This window comes from Tamandua tetradactyla, chromosome 8 (assembly GCF_023851605.1).
Source record: "Tamandua tetradactyla isolate mTamTet1 chromosome 8, mTamTet1.pri, whole genome shotgun sequence".
Taxonomy (NCBI): Eukaryota; Metazoa; Chordata; class Mammalia; order Pilosa; family Myrmecophagidae; genus Tamandua; species Tamandua tetradactyla.
In genome coordinates, this window is record NC_135334.1 from 7,700,683 (window position 1) to 7,728,398 (window position 27,716).

At 47.7% G+C, this 27,716-nt stretch overlaps 1 protein-coding gene across 1 annotated transcript; it reads right to left on the reverse strand.

Moving 5' to 3' along the window:
* Nucleotides 1–113: 113 nt before the first annotated feature.
* Nucleotides 114–27,716, reverse strand: KCNJ5 (potassium inwardly rectifying channel subfamily J member 5). Its single transcript, XM_077112457.1, has 3 exons — nt 27,389–27,716; nt 5,607–6,555; nt 114–2,078 (listed from the first exon to the last, which is right to left on the reverse strand). Exons 2-3 carry the CDS (start codon nt 6,541–6,543, stop codon nt 1,756–1,758), a joined length of 1,260 nt encoding a protein of 419 aa, XP_076968572.1. The 5' UTR covers nt 6,544–6,555; nt 27,389–27,716; the 3' UTR covers nt 114–1,755.

A 27,716-nucleotide genomic window follows, 5' to 3' on the forward strand; every position in this document is an offset into this window, starting at 1 on the left:
CCCCACCTCGAGATCCAGCCCCCATGCCCAAGCCCCAGGACACACTGCCCTGAGTGTGAACAGCTGTGACAAAGGCAGCACCCTACCCCCCCACCCCCCCCCACCCTGCCCAAGGCTGCCTTTCTCCTCTTCTTACCAGCCTGGAACCCAAACAACCCAGCCCGAGGGACACAAGGTCTGAGATCCAAAAGCAAGCCCCTTTCTTCTGCCTTCACCTTCTACCTTGCTGGGCCTTTGCTTTTTTATTCCTGAGGAAGACAGGGAGATGCTTCCATTTCAGAGGTCAGTGGAGTGCTGAGATGAGGGAGACCAACAGAATTCTGTGGGCTGTGAATCCTTTAAACTCCTCTCCGAGTTGGCTAATCAGAAGCCTGATGGCCTCAGCACGTGCTAGACCTTCTCAGTGACCTGCCAATCCATACCGCCACTCCACTCTCTTCCTGTGCCAGCAGACTGGAAACGAAGAACTCTCTGAAGCTGCTAGTTTTTAGGGCTCTTCTCTACTCTTTTCCTCTTATTGTTTGTCCCCTCCCCAGTTCTCCCACAGACTCCTATGCACCCTCGTGTTCCCTCCCCATTCTCTTGACATCATCCCTACCCCCACCTCAGCCAAACCTTGCCTTCTTAGGACACAGCCTAGAGGGGGCAAGGCTGTGGGGCTTGAAAGTAAAGCTGCTGCTGCAGTGATGTCTCAATTTTGCTTTGCATCTCATTATCTACTTTGTAAATAAAGGTGTTAGTGGTGAGTGTCTAGGGAATAACTGGTGCCAATGCTTATTTGAAATTCCTAGTTGTTTTTCTTTCTCACTGTTTTTCTGTCCTCCTTGTCCTCCCTGTTTCAGCACTCACTGGCTCATCTTGTCCTCTGGAATCAGCTTTGTCCCTGGATCTTCCTATGATGAAGCTTAGTATTTGGAGGTTTGGGGGCCAAGAAATAGAAAATAGCCAGCTTTCAGGGTTCTCACTTCAGTGTGGGCACAGTGTGGTCTGCAGCGGCCCCTGAGGCTATGGTGGAGGCGTGTTCTCACAGGAGTTCTGCAGCTCCGGGTCACTATTCTCCGTGACTCTAATGAGGTCAGTTATCCAATAGGCTACATTTAAACAGCAAAACACAGCAGAGGAATAAGCATCCACGTCATAGATAGTAACAGAGCCCATCAGCGGACCTTATACTCTGCAGCTCTCAATTGAAGGTCCTTGGTCTCAGATTTAAAAAGAATTTTCCATGTGACTTGGGTAGATCTTAACCTATCCCAGGGCTGCAGTTTGGGGCTCTCAGGCAGGCAGAACCAATCCTTCCTGAATCCAATGCGCATCCTGAGTGGTAGGAGTTGAGAGGGAGCACGGTGACAGCCTCTCGAGGGGTCAGCCCCTAGGGTGGGGGTCGCAATTGGCTTATTTGGCCCAAGAAGAGAAGTAACTGGGGCCATTTGGCAGAGGCCAGAGTGTGTAGGAAATGGGCAGAGTGTCCTTGTAACTTTCATTGTGGGAAACCCAACCTGGTCTAACCTTTAGCTAGCACTGTCAGGATGAGAGAGAAGAGGCAGCACTGCCCTGGTGGGCCCAGGCAGAAGACCTTGCTTGGGAGGCACTGAGCTGGGAGATGTGAGAACTGGATATACTCTTCCTCCCCAGGAGCCTTGATTACCCCTGTGACCCCCCCCGCCCCAAACAGCACAATCCAGCTAGGTTACCCTTCCAGGGCTCTGTAGGGTCAGAGACCAGTAAAGGAAGGTTGAGGGGAGAATGCAGCCCTCATACTGAGTCCCTGGCCTCTTGGGACCCACTCAGCCCCTCAGGCTCATCCTCTACACTCTGCTCAACCCCCACATCTGACCCTGCCTTGGCATAGCTACCCTGCAAGGGGGGGCTGGGAAGATACTGGAGGAGCCGACCTTCCTGCTTCATTTCTGCTAGTTCCTTGGCACAGCAGCTGGGCGTGTTGGTCTCATAGGTATCATGGAAGGTGTTGTAGTCCACCTCATAGAATCCCTTTTCCAAGGTGAGGACAGGTGTGAATCGGTGGCCCCAGAGCACCTCCGTATCCATGTAGGAGCTCCGTGCTTGGCAAGTCATGCCTGGGGGACAGAGGTTACATGCATTAAGTATGGTCTATCCATCCATCCATCCATCCACCCATCCACCTGTCCACCTGTCCATTCATCCAACTGTTCATCTGTCCATCCATCAACCACGCAACTGTAAATCTGTCCAACTCTCCAACTGTCCAACAATCCATCCCTCCACCTGTCCACCCATCCACCCATCCATGTCTGTCCATCTATTCATCCATGCAATCATCTATCCATCCATCCATCTAGTCACCTTTCCATCCATCCATCCATCCATCCATCCATCCATCCATCCATCCATCCATCCATCCATATATATATACATATATACATACAGCCACTAAAACATCCACACAGACATTCATCCAATCATTCATCAGACATTTACTGAACATCTACTTTGTGCTAAACATGATAAAGACATAAAATTGAGTCAGCTATCATCTTTGCTGTGGAGTAGATCAAGGAGTTTGTATAGGCAGAAGATTAGAAACCAATATGTAAGAATCTGGAGTAGGTCCCCAGAGACTGGAATGAGTAATTTTGGAATAATTGGAGCCAGGAACATGGTTCCTGAACGTGGCAATCAAGTGTAGAAGAGTGAATGGACCCTGCGTGCGGGAAGGTGTAGATGCTGGAAAAAAAAATTGAACAAAGATAAATTCAAAATGAGTGAGGACAAATTGCTGACAGACATTTAGAACACACTGAGTGTGTTCTGGAGGCACACATAAAGGCAGAAGGCTCCACACACACACACACACACACACACACACATGCACACACGTGTATGTACACACAGAGGAGGGGGCTCAGAAACACACAGCTTGGCTCCTTGATTTGACAATTCCCCAATGCCTCTATTTCTTGTCCTCTCAGCCTCTTCCATCCTTGTGTTACTTTTTTGGTGCTGCTTTCTCTCCAGAGAGCAGGGCAGCTTTGTTTACGGATGAGAACACCTCTGTGCTTAGGATCACAGGAAAACAGCTTTCTGATATTTATCTTCTGGCCAAGGAAGGTATTAGCTTTTGCTCTTTGGGAGGTGAACTAGAAGGTTCCGCCACCTACTTGTTTGGGCTTTCTCTGGGCAAGATCTCAAACAAACCAGACCAGGTCAAAGGCTGATAGGAATGATCAGTTCCAGGTGGAATCCACCAGTTCCAGGGTCTGGGCAGTCCGAACGCACCCACACAGGCTGTGCTTGCAGTTAGCTCACTGCATGGCACGGCCCAGTGCTCACTGAGTCAGCCTTTTGTAGCCTCCAGCTGAGGTGTGACCCAAGCTGGGCACTGACCAGCAGGACCAGCTAGATGTCCAAGGGCTCCCAGGGCCTCAGAAAAGACAGCAGAGTTTTGGCCAAGTCCCTCGGGCTCTTCCTGCACCTTCTCCTGCTCTAACTCTTGGAGTGTGGCCAGAGATCCCACCTGTGTCCCTCCAGCTTGCAAGTCCCTGTCCTCTTTCAGTACATCCGGGAACGAAAGGAGCCCCTCTGGGTACCAGGTACGGTGCTTCACACATTATTTCTCCACTTAATACTTGAGTCCTCCCAATGATCCTATGAAGTTTATTATCCCTGCTTTATGGACAGGTCAAGCATCTTGCCCCAGGCCACACAGATAAAATATGGGAGCTCTTGATTATCCAAATTGAGGGCTGAATTCCAAGCCCATTCTTGGCTCCATGCATGGGACAGCCAAAGCAACAAAGCTGCTGAGATGAAAACAGGTGTGAGTGTACTTCACCGAGCTCCCAGTTCCCTCCATTGGCAGCAGCAAGGGGCCCCACAAAGGGAGGAGGCTGCTCAGTTAGGGCAGGTCAACTGGGAGCACCGACCATGAGTGAGATGGGAGGGGAGAGCCAGGGGTCAGCCCCTGCTCCGGCTGCTGTGAGGGGACCCAGGCCACCCTTTTCTTGCCACAGGGGCATGGGAAAGCACGGCTTTCGTACTTGCCTCAAGTCTTTGACCTGCCCCCTCTTCCGTGGACTCAGAATGGAGCTCTTCCCCCAGAAACCCAGTCTGTGTTCTGAGCCTGTCCAAGCACCAAGGGCAGGGCAACCTACTTGGCTGGAACCAGCTTCCAGCCTGACTGTCCTTGGCCCCTGGGGCTCCTGCACGGGCCCCATATGCTGCTTGCCAGGGCACCGGGTCCCACCAGCTGCCCACTCAGCCCCCTCTAGCACCAGTCCCTGGGGCTTTAGCACCTCCAGCCCTGCTGCACTGTGTCTGTGACTCCCCAGTGAGAAGCCCTGTCCAAGTCCTCCACCCAGTAACCCATTTCCCAAGAGGTTGGACAGGTTTGGCCACTGATTGACATGCTCCTAATATTTTAAGCAAATAGCATGGTGTGGTAGAAAAAGCTCTAGATTTGTAAATGAAAGACCTGAGCATGAGCTTTACTGACCACATGATCCTTCCATGCCTCAGTCTCCATGTCTGTAAAATGGGGCTCAGAACCAGCCCTTCAGTATGGCTGCAAGGATTAGAAATATACCTATGAGCGTGAGATTCTAGAAGTTGTTGTTGTGGTGAGGACCCAACCTGCTACTTGGTGTCCTCACTATAAAAAAGAAAAGGAAAGCAAGAGGAAAAGCAAGAAGCAGGGCATGGGGCTTGGCTAGAGGTCCCTCTCCCCAGGAGGTCTGCTCCAGGTGGTGGTGGGGACTGTGGTTCTTAGCCAGAGCCCCCGGCTCCCTAAAGCCATAGCTCCTGGCCTAATGCTGCTGACCGATGGGGGTTGGTGGCTACAGGCTGCCAGTCAGAGTCAGTAGCTGAGCAGGGAGGGATCAGGCCAGCCACAGGGAGGGCATTCACCTTGGCACATCTGGCTGGTGATGCTTCAGTAAGAATGCACTGTTCTCTGCAGGGAGGAGCCCTGTGTGATCCAGGACTCGTGGGGCCAGCCTTCTGCAGAGAAGTAGAAGGGCACAGTTCAGTGACTCTCCCAGAAAGGATTCTATGAGACTCCCTTTGAGTTTGGGAAATGCTGCAAACTGTCATCTCCTGCAGAGATTCACAATATATAAAGACACACTGAAGTCCTACTGTAAAGAAAGCAGCTCACCTTTGCTTAACAATCTATGTCCCAAAGTTATTTGATTACAGAACTCTTGTGGGGTAGAAGAGCTATTCCAGAATAGTGGGGTCATACAGCACATTGTCCTCGAGTGCGGACACTGGAGTCACCCTGCCTCAATTTGTATCCCGGCTGTAACACTAGCTCTTGCTCTTGAGTAAATGATTTAACTAACGTGTGCCTCTTTTTATTCCTCTGCAACTTAATGACAACTCTCTCATAAGGGTGTGGGAGGGCATAAATTGGGGTAATATATGTTTAAGGGTTGGAAGAGTGCCTGGAAATTGGTCATTGTCACTACTACCTCATGTTACCCCCAGATCATGATTTCCGAACAGGACTGGCTGATTGTGCCACCTCAAGATGCTCAGGAACAAATGTCCGTCTTTTGGAATCTCAGTGGCCTAAGCTCCTTAGCGTGGTAATGGGTTCTGAGGACAAGGAGGGCCAGGAGTCTTACCTGTTGCCTCCACCATCCCTTCTAGAATGACCACGACCTCAAACTCTTCCTGCTCCAGCTGAGCCCGAGACATCTCCCAGAAGGGGCTCTTCTCGTTGATCTCATGGGAGATGATGAGCGGCGAAACCAGGAAGAGACGGTCATCCCCAGTGTCGAAGCCCACGTTGATGTCCGTCTGATTCAGCGGGATGAACTCGCCCTCTTTGGTCTGTCGGGACTTGATGAGCTTGGCGCGGATGGAGGCCTCCACGATGTGGGAGTTGCGGAGGTCTCCCACCCGGAACATGAGGCAGAGCTTCTCATCCCGCATGGAGATGACCGCGTTGTTGGAGAACATGAGGGTCTCCGCCCTCTTCTTTGGCTGGCTGATCTTGACAAACATGCAGCCCACCATGAAGGCGTTGACGATGGAGCCAAGGATGGCCTGAACCAGGAGGAGTATGATGCCCTCCGGACACTTCTCAGTGATGACCCTGAAGCCGTAGCCGATGGTGGTTTCGGTCTCAATGGAGAACAGGAAAGCAGACACAAAGCCGCTGAGGTTTTCGACACAAGGGATCCAGTCTTGGTCGCCCACGTGGTCCAGGTCCCCCCGGATGTAAGCCATGAGCCACCAGATGAACCCGAAGAACAGCCACGTGGTGGTGTACACCATGGTGAAGACGAGCAGGTTGAAGCGCCACTTGAGGTCCACCAGCGTGGTGAAGAGGTCGCTCAGGTACCGGTAGGTCTCCTGGACGTTGCCGTGGTGGACGTTGCATTTGCCGCTCTTCTCCATGTAGCGCTGACGGGGCTTCTTGCCTTCCGCCAGCAGGCGGGTGCGGTCGGTGGCAATGGGGACGCAGTCGCGGGCCTGCTTGGGCATCTTCTTCGGGTCCCTGGGAGTCACACCAATCTCCATATCCTGGCTCATGGTGTTCCGAGAGTCGCCGGCCATCGCGGGGGAGCTCTAAGTTAGAAAAGATGCCATCAGTGAAGCTGACCATTCCGATTCGCGGAAACACAAAGCTGAAAGGTCAGTCCCACCTCTGTGCTGGCAAAGGCTCTCGCCTCTCACACACTAGATCAGACCATGAAGCTCTCAAGGGCCAGAACCACGTGTTTTTTTTTTTTTTTGTTATTATTTTTGTATTCCTGGTGCCTGGTACAAAGGGAAACATAGCATAGAGATGCCCAATGGATGTTTGTTGAATGAATATTTGAGTACAGTCTAAGTGTGCCTTAAGTGTTTAAAGGATTCGAAATGATCTGGAATCAATTTTGAAATGACAATTGCAGCCATTTATTAAATACCACTTATATTCTGTGTGTTGAACATGGAATATCTCCTAATATCACTACAACAACCCACTGGAGTTAGATACAGCGATTCCTATAATATGAGCACCATCTTGGTTGTTTAGGCATTATATTTATTTCTATTAATCTCTCCCTTCATTAAGTTCCATGGGGACGCAATTTTGCATCTGTTTCATTCCCTGATTCATTCCCAGAACTTACAGCATTTACTGGCACATACTATGTACTCAAAAAGTTCTTATTGAATAGATGACAAATAAAAAAGAAAAGTCCCAAAGAGGTTAAGGGACACTCAGTCTCCCCAAACAAGTGGCAGAGCTGACATTTGAATTCTTGCTTATCTGGTCCAAAGTCTATGCTCTTTCCTTTGTATCTCACTGTCTTACTCCTTTTAATCTAAGAACTTTTAGCTGCAGACAGAAAGGAAAAGGCAATGAATGTGTCTGATTCGCCTTTTGGTCTCTCCCACCGCCTGAGAGGAAGGGCTGCACCACCTGAGCACATACTCAGTAGATCCACCTTTAAAATTTTGATGTAGAAAAAAAAATTTTTTTTGATACAGAGATTCCTCGCCCTCTAAGAAATAGAAGTGGGCAGGATGTTAAGATCCCATCGTATTCAAATGAGCTGCAAAGTGCTTTTGGATCATATGTCACCCTTTAAAGAGGCACCCAGACACCTGTAATTCTCAGTTTATTGGTTTTCTGATATTTTGCTCGCACCCATTTAAAATACTTCAAGACACCGAGGAAGCTAGAAAAGACCCCAGGACTGTCAACAACTAATGGCAATAGCTTACATTTCAGAGCATTCATAAGCCAGGCACTGAACCGAGAAATGTATATACACTAACTCATTTAATCCCTACAAAAAACTCCCAGACAAGCGCTCTGACTTGTCTGATGAGAGAAATGAAGCTCAAGGATAAGTAGCCAAGCTGGCTTTGTGATCTCATGCTCAGACTGCTGAACTGCCCTCTCTAGAAAGTTCTATGAGTTTCTGATTCTGCAAAAATTCACTTTAGGGGATACTGTCATTCAGCCCTTCAATTTTATAAGCTAACTTTCTTGACTTCACAGATATTCCCACTTCTTCCCAGGAATCTGACACCCTGGTTAAATGCTCTATATACCACTGAGACAATTGCCTTGTTTTCTAAACAAGGAAGATTTCAGTCATTATGGAAAGTCAGATGGTTCTACAGGCTTTTCCCTTGGCTACCCAGGTGATGGCAGCAGCAATTTTGATGTACCCCTTAAAATATCATATGAAAGGGTCATGTGAAGGATGCTTATCTCCGACATCTGTTGGCCATTTCCCATTCCGCTCAGGGCCACCTGCTCCCTGCTTCCTCTCATGGCGTTATGAAGATAAATGAAATGAGGAGGGAAATGCTTGGTGCTTCTTTGCAGTAACCCAAGCATGATTTTGCTCTTCCCCAATGTAAGAGACTTTTCACTAGAAACCAAATCCAAGATGCCCAGAGACAGAAACGTCACTGAGCCTGAGGCCCCAGGGGATCCCGGGGGCTTCCCTGGTTGGAACCCAGAGCCAGGTCTCCAATGAGAGGGACACTCTTCACTCCCCAAGCCACAGAGGGTGCCCACAGGTTCACTGCCCTTGCAAGTGAGTCATTTTGGCCAGGGCACCTGGGATAGCATGTTCTCCTGTCCTCAGCACTTTTGGGAAAGCAGCTTCTGCTGATTTTCTGCACTGCTTCCTTCTTTATTTTTAAACATACTCCCATACGTTCCTGCAGGAGAAGCTCTGTGCTGTACTAGAAACAGAAAAAGGGTTTCTAAAACATTTCAGCCCAGATCTGAGAGTTTTTTTCCATCAGGCAGATAGGAAAAGGCAAGGTTTGCTTCTGGTTTTGCTGTAGATGGCAGTGAAAGCATGTGCCGAAGGCATTCCTCTCCCAAACCAGGGCAATACCTGGATTCTAACTCAGCTTCCACCAAACTGTTTAGTGGTCAGAAAAAATGCAGTGCAAACTTTCTTTGTTTGGGTTTACTCCGCCATCAATCTGGAGATAAGATTCTCTGCCCCTCCAGCCCTGAGGGCTATTATATGGAAAGAACATAAAAAAAACAAATGTAAGTGCAAATGTAAATAGATCTACATAAACTCTCCTTGAATTGATATTTCGTTCAAGGTCCCACTCACTCCATCTTCAAGACGGAGAAAGAGAGGATGGAACCTCTAAGTCAAGTATCCAAGGCCCCAGGTGGACAATGCAGGGCAGGCGGTGACCTGAAGACATGGAGCTCCTGTGACCCAGATTTCCTCTAAGGCTGAGTGAAATGCCCATTCCAGGCTCCTTGAGCCTCAGGTGCTATGTGCTGATCAAGTCAAAAGGATTTACAGGGACAATGGAGATCTTTGTTACTCAGGTTTTCGTGGTCCACCCTACTAACTTATGCCTCCATTCAGCAAACATTAATTGAGGAGCTATGATGCCCCAACCCTTGTGTTAGGAGCTGGAGATAAAGCAGTGAATAAGATAAGAGGCAGTCCCAGACCTCCTGTAGTTTCTATTCAAGAACTGCCTCTGAGTTTCAGGGTGGGTGCAGAATCACCTGCAGAGGGAAAGGTGGGAGGCAGCTCTGGCCTGCCCAAGGTGAGCCAAGCATCTTAGCAGCTCTCTGCAGGATGCAGGGAAAGACACCGTCTTCAGCAGATCCCATTACACTTCATCAAACCTGTCACTGATCATCCTTTTTAATCATCTCCTGTGTCAGTGAATGGGATGCTGGGCTGAGACGCAATTTAAGCTCCTGGGAAAGGTGAGGCATAAAGCCCAGCAAAGTGGTTTAAATCTCTTTGATAGAAAAGCATGAGCAGAGAAAAAATCAAAAGAGGCAAAATCAAAGGAAATTGTATTTTAGAAGATGCATTTGTGACTCAGACATCCATTTAAATGGATCCCATGCATGGAAAAATTTTTTTTAAAAACACCCACCCGCAGTGAGAGAAACTCTGTGATGAAGGTTGTTCTGGGCACTGTGGCTTGAAGCTGCACCACGGGGTCTGCAAAAATTCCTGGAGAGAGCGCTGGACTGGGAGTCTTGTCTCAGACTCAGTTTTCCTAGTGGTGAAAATGGGAATCACAAATGAGATGGTAGGTTTCGGGCGTCAACCTGGCCGGTGATGGTGCCCAGTTGTCTGGTCAGGCAAGCACTGGTCTAACTGTTATTGCAAGGTTATTTTGTGGCTGGTTGGAAAACCAGAAGGCTGGTTTATTAAATCATGCCAGTTGATTGCATCCGCGGCTGACTACATTTACGATCAGCTAAATGTGTGTCTTCCAGAATTGAGAGAATCCAATCAGTTGAAGATTTTTGAGGGAGAAGAGAGAATTTTCACTGCTTCTTCAGCCAGCCAGCTTTCCTGTGGAGTTCATCTAGACCATTCAGTAGAGTTGCCAGCCTCACAGCCTGTCCTATGGATTTTGGACTCTTGCGTCTCCACAGTTGCATGAGATTTTTATTAATCTCATATTTACAGTTATCTCCTGCTGGTTCTGATTCTCTAGGGAATCCTGACTAATACAACAAGTATCCTTACCATTCTCTCTTTCTCTCTTCTATGTGCTGGGTCAAAATCTGGATTCCCTGAGATTTGGGGCATGGGATAGGAGTGGAGGGAATGTAAGGGAGAAGGCTGATATATTCTCATATTTAGATGTTTGGACACTATTCTACATAAATATATATGACTATACTGGTTGTTAAAATCTGAAAGTGCTTCCAGACTGGTTGGAATACTCTACCCTGAGTCCTTCAAGAAGTTTCAAGATTAGCAGGGAGTACTAAAGGTGTTACAGTAGTCTGTACTAGGTACAGAGACGTTCCATGTGGTATACAAAATTCTAAGAAGATCCTCACAATTCCTACCTCCTTAGGTACTCATCTCGGGACTTGTAAATAAGATGAGAGAGTCACTCGGGTGAATTGGTTTTGTTATAAGGTAGGCAAAGTGAGATCTCCTGGGGTGACCCTAACCTAATCAGATGAACCCTTAAAAGGGACTGCACTTTTCCTGAAACAAGAGCTTCAAAGCATAAGACAAATTTCAATGCAAGGGAGATTCTCCTTTTCTCGCTTTAGGGATGGAGAGGCAAAGTGGCAAGGCATGTGAACTGAGAATGGCCCCCTAACCGATAAGCAGGAGGGAAACAATCAGAAAAACTGAGTCCTGCCACAATCGCAGGAGACTGGAAGAGGACTCTGATTTCCAGATGAGAAGGCAGCCTGTGGACATCTTGACTTTAGCCTGTGACATCCTGAGCAGATAAGATAGTTACTTTGTGCCTCAACTTCTGACCAACAGAGCTATGCGCTAGTGAATGGGGGTTATCTTAAGCCGGAGGTAATTTGTTAACATAGAACTAGAAAATGAAGACAGTAAAGAAGGGAAAGGTGAATACTGAAGAGTTAAGAAGCAAGCGCTGGCAGCATTCTGCCTTGAGCTGAGGACGTGAGGCAGGGACGTTTCTTTTCTAAGCCTCAGTTTCTTTATCTGCAAAATGGGAATGATTACAGCACCAACCAAAGAAGGTTGCTGTAAAGATTACATGTTTGCCCAGTGCCTGGCTTACAGAAACTCTCCCAAGGGGTTACTACTATTTTTTACCAGAGAGTACGGTTAGGAGAGAGGAGAGAGGAGGAGGAGGAGAGAAGAAACCTCCAAACTATTCAAGGACAAACAAACAGAACCAAGAGGTCCTGAGTGTGTGCGTTGCCTAAGCTTCACGCCCAAACTTTGATGATTTCATTTCACTTACCCCTGTAAGGAGTAATTTTGCAAAAGAGAAAACTGGGAGAGAAATTAAATAACTTCCCCAAAGTCACACAGCTGGTGCTGGGTAGAGCTGAGATTCAAATGCAGCTCTCCAGACTCCCCAGCGGCGGCGCAGACTGAGCGAGCCTTTCTGGGAGAGGAGATCTGGAACCCCTCCAGCCTCTGTGGGAGCTGGGTTGGAACGCCCTCGGCCCCTTTCTTCTCGAAGCTGTGCCTGAAGAACTTTCAAAAAACTTTCCCTTTTCGCCCTACCACGCCGAGGTCGAGACCTGGGATCTCCCGGGGCACCGTGACCCGCCTCCTCCATCCCTGCAGGCCCAGGGATGATCCACTCCTCGCTTCCCGGGTCCCCAGTGAGCCCCACTCCCCAGTCTCCCGCGGCAGGAACAGGGGAGGGAGGCGGTGGGGACCCTAGTAGCCAAGGGGACTGGGAGGAACCCCTGAGCGCGACCGGGATCTCCTGAGCGCAGCGCCCCGCCCGGCCGCCTCCCGTCCCAGAATCTGACGGTCTGGGGCCGGGGCGCTGTGACTCCCCCTCGCTCGGCGCGCTCTCGGGGACAAATGCCCCTCCTGGGTCTGGAGATGGCAGCCCCGGTCCCCCGCTGCCTTCTAGTCCCCTGGCGGCCACCTGCTCCGAGCCGGGGGGAAAACAACAGGCGCATCGCTTCACTGCCCGGCCTCCCCTTCCTCCATCTCGATTCAAAAATAGCTCTCAGCACGGCAGCTGAGCGCGGCCCGGAGGCGCCTGCGAGGAGGAGAGAGAATCTCTGTCCCCGGGGAAAGTGCAGAACCGACCGGAGCCCGTGGCTGAGCCCGGCGCGGGCAGAGCGCGGCAGGATCCCTCTGGGCTGGGAGCAAAGCTAACTCTCAGATGGGCAGGCTCCTCCCAGGGGGCCCAGCCTGCCTTCCCAGCTTGCAAAATTTACCAACCTTTATTTTTAAAGATTCTTTTAATGTGCCCTGACGTTGAATGGCACAGAAGTAGTAAGCTTTTAAAACCCCCCTCAGGTTCTTTTATTTGAAAATCTTTTTTTGCAACTATTTGTTCTTATCAGTTTTCTTATCGGTAGGTGGGAGTCTATTCTTAAATTCCTAGATGTTATGGTTTTACTTTGTTATGGCCGTGGTAACGTTTATATATAGATCGTAACATTTGGACTTTAACTGTTTTTAAGTATACAATTCGGGGCATTAATTACACTTCCAGTGTTGCGTTGCCATTATCACTAATCCGTCACCAAAACTTTTCCATCACCCCAAACAGACAACTCTGAACCCATTAAGTAATAACTTCCCATTTTCCTCCCAGTTCCTGACAACCTCTAACCTACTTTCTGTCTCTATGAATTCGCTTATTCTAGATGTTTCATATAAGTAGAATAATACAATATTTGTCTTTTTCTGTCTGACTTATTACACGACATCATGTTTAGAAGGTTCATCCATGTAGTGACATGCATCAGAATTCCATTCATTTTCATGGCTGAATAATATTCTATTGCACTGCATACCGCATTTTATCATTCATCTGCAGATAGATGCTTGGGTTGCTTCCACCTTTTGGTATTGTGAATAACGCTGCTATGAACAGTGGTGTGCATGTAACTCTTAAAGACCCTGTTTGGGGGCACATACCTGGGAGTGGATGGTTTCACTTCTTGAACCTAAGTTAGTCTGGATGAAAGCAAGTGGCCCAGTAGATGTGGGAGTCCTTGGAGACTGTGACAAATCTCCATGGAGCACCTACCAGGAGTCTGTGTTATGCTGAACCCTGGGCGTTGAAGAAGCCAAAATAGTACTTCTCTGGCTTCAATGTGCTTTGGATTCTCGGGCATCTTGCTAAATGCAGACTCTGACTCAGCTGGTCTGGGGTTTCCTGAGACCCTGCCTTCTTCCTAGCTAGCTCCCCCACGATGCTGAAGCTGCTGGTTCTCGGTCCACACTTTCAAACCCCAGATGCGCATAGTGTGTCTGACCTCAGGGGATTCCACTATGCAACCAAGACAGACAACCACGGGAATGTTTTCTGCCCTCTGGCAGTTCGTGTTGTGGCAGGAAATGTGCAAGTAAGCAAATCCATGCCAAGGGGTGGTTGCTAACTTTGCTTGGCAGAGGGTGAGTGAGGAAGGATCTGGAAAGCCTGGGCAGAGGCGAGTGATAGTAAGGGATAGTGAGAGATGGGATGAGCAAGCAATCACAGCTGATGAACTCAGCACCCACGATGTGCTGTCTCTGTGCAGAGTTCTTTGTGCTTTGTTTTTGAATTCTCAAACATAAGTCAGTCTCAGAATCCTCATTTCACAGATCACCAAAGCAGAGTGATTTAGTGACTCACTTAATGCCACCTAGTTACTAAGTGGGGGGACCAGTTGGATCTGACTCCTCTCAACCTCTAAACCCGAGTCCCAGCTGCTTCAGAGGCTGCTCCTCACTAGCCTTCAGGGTTTGACCAGATGGCTGGAGGTTCTGAGCCTCCTCAATGCACATACGATCCATACTGAATAGCTCCAGCCCAATGACAGGAGCCTGATCAGTGCCAGAAACCCATCTACTGCAGAGCTGGGGCCTCACACCGCTCCCTCCCACTGGGCTGCATTCACTGCTCACCTCCTGTTTTCCTCCAAGGCCCCTTGTGAATGTTCTGTGGCTGCTCCCTGACCCTTCCTAACTCCAGCAACACTTGTCCCTCATGTTTCCTGATTGCCCCAAAGAGATAGGATGCCCACCTGTCCCAGCCAACATTTCTTGTCCTGGCACAATCTGGAAGATGCCCCTTTCACTTCCAGAAGGGGGCTCTGTTCCTTCACCCAAGGAAAGGACCCCTAGCAGCCACCAATTTCACCCTTAACAGATCATGACTGGATTTCCCTCCATCCAAGCCAGTCTGCCCCTGCCAGGGGTGGTGGGGAATCCCCCAGAACCCTTCAAGTGTTTCACTGAGCTGGGTGTGCTTGCCAGAGAAGCCATAACCCATGAGGGCAATTATTGGACAGGAAAGCCAGTGCTGCTGCCTACCAAGCCAGGTGTGTGAGGTCTATGAGGGGCTTCCTTTGGCATAAACATATTGTGTGTGCTTACTAATTGTGTACAGATCATACACCTTCTATTTTTCTTGGAATATGAGGTCTCATGAGACTTTCATTTTCAAGTTTTGATAAGGAAAAAGATTTTAAAATCTTTGATTCTCTTTATTTTAGGAAAAACCATTCTATAAATGCATGTTAAATGTCTAGCTAGCTAGTTTGCTAGCGGCTAGAATGCAACACTGCAGAGACTGATAGGCTTTCAGTTAAAGGGGATTTATTTAATTAACGTATAGTTCTTCAGAGGAAAGAGCTAATTTTCAACTGAGGTTCTTTCTTACATGGGAAGGCACAAGGCGATCTCTGCTGGTTTTCTCTCTGAACCTCTGGGTTCCAACAACTTTTCCCGGGGTGATTTCTTTCCATACCTCCATAAATAAGAACACTTGGGCTGAGCTGCAAGTGTTCAGATGAGGTGTGCCGAGCTGCTTGGGCTGTGTTGCGTTGAGCTCTCTCATTTAAGCACCAGCCAATTAAAGCAAACATCATTCATTGCAGCAGGCGCACCTCCTGCCTCCTAGCCGACTGTAGATGTAATCAGTGACAGATGAGCTTCACATGCCATTGGCTCACATCCACAGCAATAGAACTAGGCACCTTCACCTGGCCAAGTTGACACCTGACTAACTACCACAGTTACCAATACTTGCTCTTTCTTTTGGGGAGAATAGGGAGCAGTGGGACTGAGTTGATGCTATTTTAAAGCTCCAGCTAATTATTGCCTCCTAGAGGGTGAGCACACTGCAAGAACTTCCTTTTCTTCTTACCAAGAAAAGCTAGACATTTTAAAAAACATGAACTTTCTCATTTTTCAACGTTGACAACTAAGTTGACGATTTTTGAAGCACTGAGCTGGCCAAAATATATATATATATTTCTAAGAGTCACATTCCATCTGAGAGCTGCAGGTTTATATTTCTGAGCCACTGAGTCACGGAGCAGCTTTTTCCTCACGTGAACAAGGCGGGCTGTACTGAGTTAGGCTGAGGGTGGTTAATAGTGGTAGCACCAATGAATTGTCCTCCAAAGCTTTTCTGTTTGCACGAACGGGTGTGCCACGAATTCTGCCTGTGAATCCTCAGGACAAAGGAGGCCAAGTCTTTGGGGGAGAAAAGAATTCAGTCTGGCACATGCATGTACATAGCAAGGAGACATTAAGTGGACTGCTGCTCCACTTCCTTCCAGCCTGGTTGCCCGGGTAGACATACATCCCCCCAGCCCATCTTGCCCACAGCCTTGCCCTCCCTGCTCCCCTCCATCATGGAAACAGCTGCTACGACATTCCCCTGTTCTGTAAACAGCATCTTTCTACCTAGCTGCCTTCTCCTCCCTAATGGAGCACCCCTTGCAAATATACCACAGAGAATGACCTTGGGTAACCATTGTTGTCCTCACTTTCACCCAAGGTAGGTTCTCATTGGGAAGTGATTTCTGATGGTGGAAGTTTCAAGAAGGTGGTGAGCAAGCGCTCCTTTTCCAGAAGGCTGTAGGGATAGGAGGTTGGGGCAGATGAAATCCTGGGCTCCTTTCCGGATCTGACTGAATGGATGCTTGTTACCAACTATTAGGGAATGATAGAAGAATGGGCCTGACAGAACTCTGCAAGGTGAGTGACGTTGGTTATGAGGGATGGTTTAAATGCTGAAGCTGCTTCTTGCTGCCATGAGCTTGGAGGAGTGCAGAGTCCTTTCAGCACTGCCACAAACAGAACGCCCAAGAAATGGGACTCTCACCCCCAAGAGAACCCCTTTTGTTGCTCAGATGTGGCCTCTCTCTTCAGCCAACACAACAAGCAAACTCACTGCCCTCCCCCTGTCTACGTGGGACATGACTCCCAGGGGTGCAGACCTTCCTGGCAACGTGGGACAGAAATCCTAGAATGAGCTCAGACTCAGCATCAAGGGATTGAGAAAACCTTCTTGACCAAAAGCGGGAAGAGTAAAATGAGGCAGTGTCAATGGCTGAGAGATTCCAAACAGAGTCGAGAGGTTTCTTACGCATTAAATGGATATCACCTTGTTAGTCAAGATGTAATGGAGAGGCTGGAGGGAACTGCCTGAAAATGTGGAGCTGTGTTCCAGTAGCCATGTTTCTTGATGATGACTGTATAATGATATAGCTTTCATAATGTGACTGTGTGATTGTGAAAACCTTGTGTCTGATGTTCCTTTTATCCACCTTATCAACAGATGAGTAAAACAAATGGAATAAAAATAAATAATAGGGGGAAAAATGTTAAAACTACTTTAGATTGAAATACTAGTTATCAATGAAAGGGAGGGGTAAGGGGTATGGTATGTATGAAATTTTTTCTGTTGTCTTTTTATTTCTTTTTCTGAATTGATGCAAATGTTCTAAGAAATGATCATGATGATGAATTGTGATGATATTATGAATTATGTAAAACAGAATGATCATAATAAAAAAATTAAAACTAAAAAAAAAAAAAAAAGGAATGGGACTCTGCTAAGTTCTACCAGAGGCAAAGGGACTTTTGGGTCCCCTCTGCCTGGAGTGCTGAAGTGGCTGCGTGAGTGGAGACATGCTCCAGAAGCAAGGTGAGGGTTCTTGGGGGGCAGGGCGCAGGGAACCAGGGACACTGTGGGTCTGGGAACAGTCTGTGGCCGATGGGACATGTCATCACTGCCGAGCTGTCCCTGCACACAGTGTCCTTTGATGTCTCAAGGACTTTGCAGAGGGAGCTGCCACGTGAAGTGGTGCAGTCCTCAGGTGAATGCCACAGGCAGCCTCACAGGTTCCCCTGCTCAGGTCAGCCTCCGTCCTGGGACCATTGTGGCAGGTTGAATTATATACCCAAGGAAAAAACATGTTCTTGATCTTGAGCCCATTCCTCTGAGTGTGAACCCATTGCAAATAGGACCTTTGGGAGATGTTATTTTTGGTGAAGGTGGGGACCAACTGAGTCAGGGTGGGTCTTAATCCCATCACTGGAAGTCTTAAGGGGAGAAAGCCACAGGAGGGGTTGGAAGCCAGAAGTCAGGAGGAACCCAAAAGAGAAAGGAGAGGACATCGCCATGTGATGGTGTGCTGATTTGATAGTATTATGTACCCCAGGAAAGCCATGCTTTAAGCCTAATAGAATCTTGTGGGGGCAGCCCTTTCTCTTAATCCTGATTCAATATTGGAGTTTTTTATTAGATTATATCCATGGAGATATAGCATGCCCAATTGTGAGTGTTGACTTTAGATTAACTGGAGATGCAACTTGACCCATTCCAGGTGGGCCTTGATTAGTTTACTGGAAGCCTTTAAAAGAGGAAACATTTTGGAGACATGGAGAAATGGTAGAACACCAGAGCCAATAGAAAGAGAGCCGACAGGAACTTCACAGCAGAAGCCAAGAGATGAAAGCCAGTCCTGTAGAAGTAAAGTGAGGAATCTCCACAGGAACAGAGGCTGAAAGCAACGGAGCCCAGGAACAAGGGACCAGCAGATGCCAGCCACATGACTACCCAGCTGAGAGAGGTGTTCCTGATCCATCAACCTTCTTGAGTTAAGGTATCTTTCTCTGAATGCCTTAGTTTGGACATTTTTATAGGCTTAGAGCTATAAATTTGTAACTTATTAAATTCCCCTTATTAAAAAGTCATTCCAGTTCTGGCATATCACATTTCGGCAGCTTGCAAACTAACACAGATGGGAAGGCCAAGGAACTCAAGGATGGCTGGCCAGCCAGAATGCCACTCTGGAGGAAGCCAGGCTGCTAGCCTTAAAATCTGTGAGACAGTAAATTCTCATTGATGAAGTCAATCCATTGTGTAGCAGTGTCGTAGTTGTCTGGAAACTGAGAGTAGGGAAGAAGGACTGAGGTTGCCCCAATAGAAACTCAGCTCACCCTGGTTTTAACTTGGAGGTTCCCTGGCCAAAGCCAGCTCTTCTTCAGGAAGTTGGGATCCAGCCTACACTGCTTTGCTCAAGCTCTTTTCCCTTTTTCTTTTCCTTTCCTTTTTCTTTTTAAACATGTGTTCAACTTCTTTCCTGCCATATCTTCTACTGACTTTATGTTTTCTTTGGACAATAGCCTTGGAAATGAAATTTTTAATATATGCTACTGTGAACTAGGTGCCTTATGCATGCTAGCTCGTTTAATTGCAGCAAACAGTGGGGTAAGTACGTGTCCATTTTATAGATGAGGATACTGAGTTTCAGAGAAGGTAGGGAACTTTCCCGAGGTCGCCTGGCTGCTAAGCAGCAGAACCAGGCTTTGAATGAACTGGGCTGACCTCGGAGCTCATGTTCTCTGCAACCTCCCACTTGACATTTATTCGAGTCCAGAGCACTGAGCAGTCTGCCGGCTTGAGTTACAAATTATAATGCAGACCCTCCTGGCCATAAACCGTGCCCTGAATTACACATTACCCTATAGGTCCCTGCCTTGGTTCCTTTTCCCAGATCAGATATGGAACTATCCACAGGAATAATAATATTAATGAAATATTGGTCATTTGTATTAGGAAAGTTCTAGCCTACCAAGTACTTGGTCATGGGTTAAGAGCAGAATCACTTGAGGGATAAAATAACAACAGTAACATGCAGCTCCATTAGGTTTTTCCTTTTAGAAGAATTGGTGCATGAGAATCCTATGATATTGGTTCCATTTTATAGTTGGACAGTTGTGGCCCAGAGAGAGGAAGAGACTTGACCAAATATGCTCCAATATTGCTTAACTCCCTCCTAGCATGGTGGCGGGTAGACACAGAAACACCAATTCTGGAGTTTTATATAATGCAAAGGCTGAGAGATTTAAAACTAGGTCTGACATGTGGCCCTGATTTCTGGCTAGACAGTGAAGGGGCCCTTGGGTGCCAAAAGGGGTGCCAGGAGATGAACCTTGGACCTCAGAGCCTAGGGCAGCCTGACACGATAGAGCTAATGCAAGCCTGCATCCTTGGAGGAGTTCCCATTATAATTCTAAAGAAATAATAAAACCTCGTGCATTAGTTTATGGTATCTGGAGAGATATCAGCACTCTGTTAGAAGTGCTGTGGACTAATCCTATGGTTACTTTGTCATTAAAGAAGAAAAAAAGCTGAGCATTGACAATAAAAATAAAAAGACAAAGAGGAAAGAAAACAGTGTTTCACTTAAGGGTTTGTAAAGGACTACAGAGTTCTTGCCTGAAATGAGAGCAGACAGATATGGCATTTGCTTGGGGAGTTTAATTCTTCCGAGAAAGTACAGAGACAAAAAGACCATTTTGATGGTATTTAAGAGATCCATTTGAGCATATCTAAGCAAGTCCAGACATGCTCGGCAATTTTCAAAAGGGCAAAAATTAAGCCTAATTCAAAGTACAGATATGGATTTGAAAGACTTAACCCTATGTGAGTGCTTTTCAAGTAATTTACTATTGTGTATGTCCTTAATTTTTTGCAATTCATCTATGGAACTGAGGCTAATAATCTTGTGAGGGAGATTCCCAATCTTTATGGTCCCCATTTGCCTAAGATGGAATATTTATTTGCCCTTGTTGGCTGGCAGTGATGAACCATTCACACGTTCCTTAAATCTATTCCCCTTAATGCCCAACCATGGTTTACTCACCAAAATTCAGATGCACCCTTCTAATCCCCTGCAAAAGATGCATGCAAACTCATGAATCAAAAAGCATAAAAATCAAATTCTTTCCTCATTTTCCTCGTTTGTTTCTTTTTGTCCAATCCTTTTAGTGTTTAAACCTGCTGTCTCTTTAAAAGCAAGAGTCATACTTACAATACCTGTTCTTCATTGTAACCCTTCACTGTGAGTATGCATTCTGCATTAAGTAATAAAGGAGATTAACAATTAAATCAGAATGAAAAACCATTTGTTTCCTCTCTACAGCCCAAGGGACAGATTTCCTGGGCTGGTGCCAATTTTCCAGTGATTATTAGAAAATATAAGGCAGGAGGAGTACAGAGAACACAATATTAGGAGAGCAAGAGATGGTAAATATGAATATATTTAAATATAAATACAAAAACATGGTATGAGGATGGAGGGTAAGTGTAAAGTGAGAAAGAACCTTGAAACAAGAACTAATAGGTAGCATCCTAATAATTATAGCTGATATCTATGGGGGACTTAATATATACCAGGCTTTATTCTAAATGCTTTGCATATATTAATTTATTTAATCATTACATAAAACATATGAGATAGACATTACTTTTATCCTCCAGTTTGTAGAGGAGAAACTGAGGCACAGCGTGGTTGGGTAAACCGGCCCAGCGCCTGTAAGGGTTGAGCCCAAGCTGGTTTGGCCCTAGAGTCACACTGAAAGTCTAACAAAAGCAAGCAGAAAATGCCCACGTGATCCCCCCCAAAAAGAACGAGATGAATATCATGGGAGAATGACTGAAACACAAAAAGCAAATAAGAAAAAAAGAAGGACAAAGTGAGGAAAATAAGAGAATTGGAGTAAGGGGTGGAGAATGAAAGAAGAGTAAAAAAAAGCAAAGAATGAAAAAAGGAGAGAAAGTGAAAAAAATGAAAGTGAATGTGGGAACCAGAATGAAAGCTGGAAAGAAGAAAAGAAAGAACAGACTAAGCAGATAAAAGAATTGATCAAATGGAAATGCAAACCTGAACTTACTACTGGGTACTTTTTATTGCTTTCTGGTTTGAACTTTTCTACACCCATTTTTTTTTATAGGTGCATGGTCTGGGAATCGACCCCAAGTCTCCTGCATGGAGGGCGAGCATTCTACCACTGAACCACCCATGCACCCTTCATACCCATTTTACATATAGCAAAGCGAAAGTGTAAGAACTAAGTGATGTGTCCAAGGTCATACACAAAGTCATAGAGATAATACATGGCAGAGCAAAAAAGAGAGCCGAAAACTACAAAATTGTAATGAAAGAAATCAAAGAATATCTAAACAAGTGGAGGGACACACCATGTTCATGAATTGGGAAACTCGAGAAAGCAAACATATCAGTTCTCCCCAAACTGATTTAATGTAATCCCTATCTGAATCCCAGCAAGATTTTTTGTACATATAGCTCAGCTTATTCTAAAATTTATATGGATAGCCAAAGGAACTAGGAGCATTTAAAAAAATTTTTTTTGAAAGAGAAGAATAAGAATCTGTCCACTCGATTTCAAGATTTTTTATAAAGTGACAGTAATCAAGACTGTGCGGTATTGGCAGAGGGATAGAAGCACAGACCAATGGAACAGAAGAGAGAACCCAAAAATAGACTTACACAAATATGCCCAACTGCCTTTTAACAAAGATGCTAAAACAATTCACTGGACAAAAGATAACCTTTTTAGCAAATGGTGCTAGAGCAACTGGACATTGACAGATTCTTTTTTATTTTTTATAATGAACCTCAACCTTATATCAAAATTCACTCAAAATGGATAATGGACTTAAATGTAAAACATAAAACTATAAAACTTTTAAGAAAAAATTGGAAAATGTTTTCAGGATCTAGGGCAGGCAAAGTGTGCCCAAGAGCTGACACCAGAAGCCCAATCTGTGAAAGGAAAAATTGACAAATTGGACTTCATCAGAATTTAAAACTTTTGCTCTGCAAAAGGCCCTTTCAAGAAGATGAAAAGAAAAGCTGCAGAGTGAGAGAAAATCTTTGCAAATCCCATATCTGACAAAGGACAAGTATGTAGAATATATAATGAACTCTCAAAACTCAACAGAAGAAAAACAGAGTCGTATTTGAAAATAAGCCCATGAAAAGATGGTCAACATCATTAGTCATTAGGGAAATGCAAATAAAAATCGCAATAAGATTTTATCGCACATCTATTAGAATAAATAAAATAAACATAATGATAATGACAGCCACAAATGATCATAAAGGTTTGAAGAAACTGGATCCCTTATGCACTGCTGGAGGGAAAGTAAAATGGTACAGCCACTCTGGAAATCAGTTGGACAGTTTCTTTAAAACCCAAACATCTAACTACCATATGATCCAGAAACAGCACTGCCGTTTCTCAGCGAAATGAAAACTTACGCTCACACAAAACCTGCACACAATCTACACAGCAGCTTTATTCATAAGGCCCAAAGCTTAAAACAACCCAATTGTCCTTCAGTGGTGAGTGGTTAAACAAACTCGTGCATCTATACCATGGAACATTACCTGGCAACAAAAAAGAAGGAAGTATTGATACACAATATGTGGATTAAACAATATGGAAAATTGTGCTGAGTGCAGAAAGCCAATTCCCAAAGCTTGCATACTGTATGGTTCCATTTATGTAACCTTACTGATAAGACAAAATTATGGAAATGGAGAACAGGTAAGTGGTTGACAGGGGTTAAGGAGGGGGAGTGGGAAGAAAGTGGAAGTGGCTATAAAAGGGCAACACGAGGGATCCTTGTGGTGATGGAAATATCTGGCAGCATTCTGCATCTCCACTGCATCCATGTGAATATCCCGGCTGCCATTTTGTGCTATAGTTTTGTGAAACGCCACAATTGAGGAAAAGTGGGTAAAGGGTACAGGGGATCTATCATTTCTTACAACTGCATAAGAATCTACAGTTATCTCAAAATGCGAAGTTTAATACAATAATAAAAGAATGAATGCAATAGAGAAAAGGTCAAAAGGTGGGGGGGGGGGGAGAGTCAAACTAAATAACAGAGAGAGGAAATAAAATGAGACCATGCATGAGCACTCCAGAGAAGGGATCGTAGGAAATCCAAAGAGATGAACAAAAGGGCCAGTGACCTACAAAGGTGGGGGATTCCCCCTAAGACTGTCTACCAGGTCAGTGCCCAGTTGCTCTGCCAGGTGCTCCAAACCCTTCTTCTCTTCCACCTCCCATCCCATCTGCTTGTGTTACCTTGTCTCTCACCTGTCCTAAACTTCCTGGGCCATTTTGGCCTTTGTTAGCAAACCTCAGAGTTTCAAGCTGCCCTGGAAGGAGAAACTTCCTGGCCCTCCTTGCAGAGCCTTGTGTGGCCTCCTCAATGATGCTGGAATTCCCTCAAGGCATGTCCATCTCCCCAGCTGGTCCTCAGAGCTGAGTGGGCTGGGCAAACCTGCCTGGGGTATAAATTATGGGTTCTTCTATCGTGAGTGCCCACACACTGTTGAGCCTGCATGCAGTAGGTGCTCTAAAAGCATTCTCAAGTGCATACTGGAGTGACTTTTAGAGGTCTTCCGATAAAGACCACTTTCCAACCTACCCGGGAGGCTCTGACACAATTGCCCCGACACAGCCCTGCAGGTGTCCCTGGGCAGGTGTCCCTGGGCAGTGGCCCCGCCGCACGACCGGTTCCTGAAAGCAGAGCCAGCACCTAATCCTGTGATTTCTCAGAGCCTCCTCCCACCAGTTTCCCAGCACCAAGTGCTCCATTACTCTGTCCTTCTGGGCAGTTGGGGAAGCTGAACACAGGTCCCAGACTTCTAAGGTCACCTTGGCCTCTTGCCTCACCCCATCCCCTTTTGAGGACAGCAATAAATAGTGGAGTCTGATGGCTTTAGGTGCCCGACCTGATTCTAAGGTGGGGAGCTGAGATGGGAGGGAAGGTGTAGGGGCGGGCAGGAGATATGAGTGGAAAGCTTCCCTCCCTCCGCCCTTCTCCCCCCACCCCCAGCCTCTCCGGTCACCCCATGGGCGGACCCCTCGGTGGTCAGAAATCACCGTTGCCACCTGCCGAGCTGGTCAGATGATCCCGACCTTTGCCCTCCAGCCTCCTCTGGGCTGGAATGATAATGGAACTTAACATTTAAGCCCCAGCCAGGATCTCCAGGGTCACGCGTTAAAGGTTTGGCTCTAGCATTCAACTTAACACGGCTCTTGGCAAGAGGGACTGCCAGTCTGGGCTCTGCTGGCTAGAATAGCTCACTTATCAAAATGTCAAGGTAGGAGGAACTGACGAGCTGAGTGGTGCTGGCAGGGGCCTGGCGGACCCATCCCTCCATTGGGAGGGCCTTGGAAAGAAGAAGCGGCTGTGGCCTGCTCCGTCTTAAGATCATGTCAAAGAAAGCCACACCACACGTCTCTTTGAAGAAGGCATTTGGGTTTGTTTGTTTGTTTGTTTTTTCCCAAATGCCTCACTGCAATCTTTTGGTTTGAACTCTCACTCTTCTTGTCTTGTCTCAAAGGAAAAATGAGAGAATTCTTCTGTGGCTGAATACTGAATAGCCATCCAGTGGTCAGCCATCTTCAAAGAGACTTGTGATGAGCCATACAGTGGTTCAAGGGAGTCGTTTTTGGATTTAAATGTCACTGTGCATCAGCCACAAAGTAGTTCCTGAGAGCAGGCAGTGCTACTTTACGGATTCCTGGGTGTTCTCTTTTCTCTCCAACCATCCCCAGCCCCTTGGCCTAAATAATTAATTTGCACTTGCTCAGAAAAAGCAAGTTTCGGCTAACCTTCCCTTAAAGCAAAGCGAAGCCCTGGCCAAGGTTTCGCATTCCAAGGTTTCTAAAAATTCATTATTCCTGGCACGTTGTAGATGATTGAATAAATGGCTGTTGAGCTGATTTAAAAACAGAAACCCAAAGTGAGCTCCGTTTTCTAGCAGCGAAGGCAGTTTACCGGCTAGTGGTTCTGCCCCACAGAGGACACCGAGATTCAGATGACTTGCATCATGGATGAGCTGGAGCGCCCTAGGGGCCTCCCGAATCCCTGGTTAGGGACCTCATCATGCCTGCAGGAAGCTCCCAGAGGGGACTTGCTCTGTGGCCTGCACCGGGATCTGTGCAACTGCAAATGCTTGTGAGGGAGCCACAGAGATGCTTCAGCTGGACCTGGAGGGAAGACACCCGCTCTGGATAAGCCTGAAGGTGGGGGTGGGGGATGAGGCTGGCTGGGGATCCCACTGAGATCCGACTTCCCACCATCCCCAGAGGCACGCCCAGAGAGGACAGCTCAGCTTTGCTTCAGCAGGGGGAAGGACAGCGCCGGCCCTTCTCCCCCGTTTCCGCGCCTCCCCCGCGCCAGCTGACCTGCACGCAGGCTGGAGCCCTTTCATTGACCACTTAAAGCAGGCAGGAGGCTTTAGTGTGCGGTGCTGCCTGAGAGTAACACTTGTGCAGCGGGTGTGTGGGTGGTCTCCTTTCTGTTGAAACTGGGCAACCTCGAAACAGGGAAGATGGGGTGCATCGTGCTGTGTGGAAGGTGCAGACAAGTTTCCTTGGCACTGTTTTCTGGCTGTCCCGCACGGTCCTGACGCTGCTCTCCCAGGCAGCACGCACCCCTGTGCACCCTTGGATCTGGAGTTAAGAATGTTGGTCAAGATGACCAAGGCTTTCAAGCCAGAGCCCGGCCAAGGGCCTTTCTGTCTAATTCCCACATCATCCACCTACCTGGTTCTTCTGGCAGGTTCTAGAAAGCCCGAGGGCCTCAGTCATGACAGCTGATGGATTTACACCTGCACGGGAGGTAAAGGCACGGATTTGGGGGCCACAATAACCCTCTGGGTTAGAGTTGGACAGTGGAAAGCTCACTGGATTCGGAGTCAGAAGACACGGGTGATGCACCATTGATCAGTGCTCAGAATTCTCTTAGCTTTGCTCTCCTCCTTCACCAAGCAGGTGAGACCACATCGTCCACCTCCCAGGACTGGGGCCCGGACTAACTCAGGTTGTGTGTGCCTCACCGTGGTTCCTACACCCACATACTGCTTCCTTTCCCTGCCTCCCTCCCCGCATGGAAAAACCGCTCTGTGAACCGAAGGGCCCTCAGATGTGGAACTTAGTGATTAGAAAATGTGCGTTCTGGAGTCAGAGGCGGGTGAGAGTCTAGTTTGTGAGCTGCGTGCCTTGGGGGAAGCTGCATGGCCCCTCTCAGATCCATTCTCTCACCTGTAGAATGAGGAGTGCAATACCTGCTTGAAAGGGCTCTGGGCACAGGTGGCTACGCTGGCCTTCCCTGGTCTGAAACCCCAAAGGACCAGCACGGACTCAAGGCGCCTCTACAGACCCCCCACCCCAGACCGGCGAGCCCTGTGGAGAGGTTTGGACAGTTCTCCAGGGAGAGGTGGGGGCGTAGGGAGAAGGCGGAAAATCGGTGCTCCTGACTCTTACAGCCTTGCCTCCTGACCTCTCTGACAGTTTGAAAGATGTTTAAAAAGAGATAAGGAGGCCTGCAGGAAGTGACCCACGCAGCCAGAAGAGCAGAAATAACGAGGCCCTGTCTCCAGTTTGGCCAGACTTCAAAGAGAAAGGCAGATGAAGCTGAGGATCTAAGGCTGGCGGAGCTCCCGCCCCCATGGGCTCGGTCTCCCCACCAAGGTCCGAGCCGCGAGCCTGTGGGGTGGGCCAGCCCCCCTTGGGCTGCCCAGGGCCTTTCCCAGCCCCGAGGGGGGCTCTCAGGGCCCTCCCCGCTCCAGGCTCCTGTGCTCCTGTACGAGGAGCTAAGGTGTCCTGTGGGAAGCCAAGCCCCAGTGCCTGGGGGCCTTGCAGGCTAAAGAGAGCTCAGATTTCTCGGGAACTCCGGCCCCCACCCTGTGCCCTCGGACGCCGCACCAGCTCCCAAACTGGCCCCAGCTGCTGCCCCAGGGAAAGCCTGCTGCCAGGGGCTGGGGGGGCACCCTTAGAGCGCCCGTCCCGCCTCCCAGAGCCACATAGCTGGGAGAGACAGGGAGAAGGAAAAGAAGACAACTTACTTGTTGAGATCGGAGCTGCCCAAGTCTGGGTGATGCTAACTTCTGGGGTGTCCAAGATAAAGGCAGCACAAGGAGGCTTCAGGGGCTTTGGGTGGCCCCTCTGGTCCCAGCCATCACCAGGCCAAGAGGCGGCAGTCTTCGACTCTGTCTAGAACCTCTCCCTGCCCTGGGGTCTCCTAAGTAGAGGCTTCAAAACCATCCTGTCCCTCCGTGCTCCTCTCTCTGTCACTCCCCTTCTCCAGCGGCAGCACCAGAGGCAGGCGCTCCCGCCCTCCTTCTCTCTCCCTCTTTCCCTCCCTCCCCTTTAATCTCTGCCGTCCCCAGGCTA

What these genes read in the sequence shown, in the direction of transcription:
- KCNJ5 (XM_077112457.1), bottom strand. Translation starts at nt 6,543, where the DNA reads ATGGCCGGCGACTCTCGGAACACCATGAGCCAGGATATGGAGATTGGT. An exon ending in AGGGATGGTGGAGGCAACAG is followed by an intron (nt 2,079 to 5,606) that starts GTAAGACTCCTG and finishes TCTGTCCCCCAG; the next exon opens with GCATGACTTGCCAAGCACGG.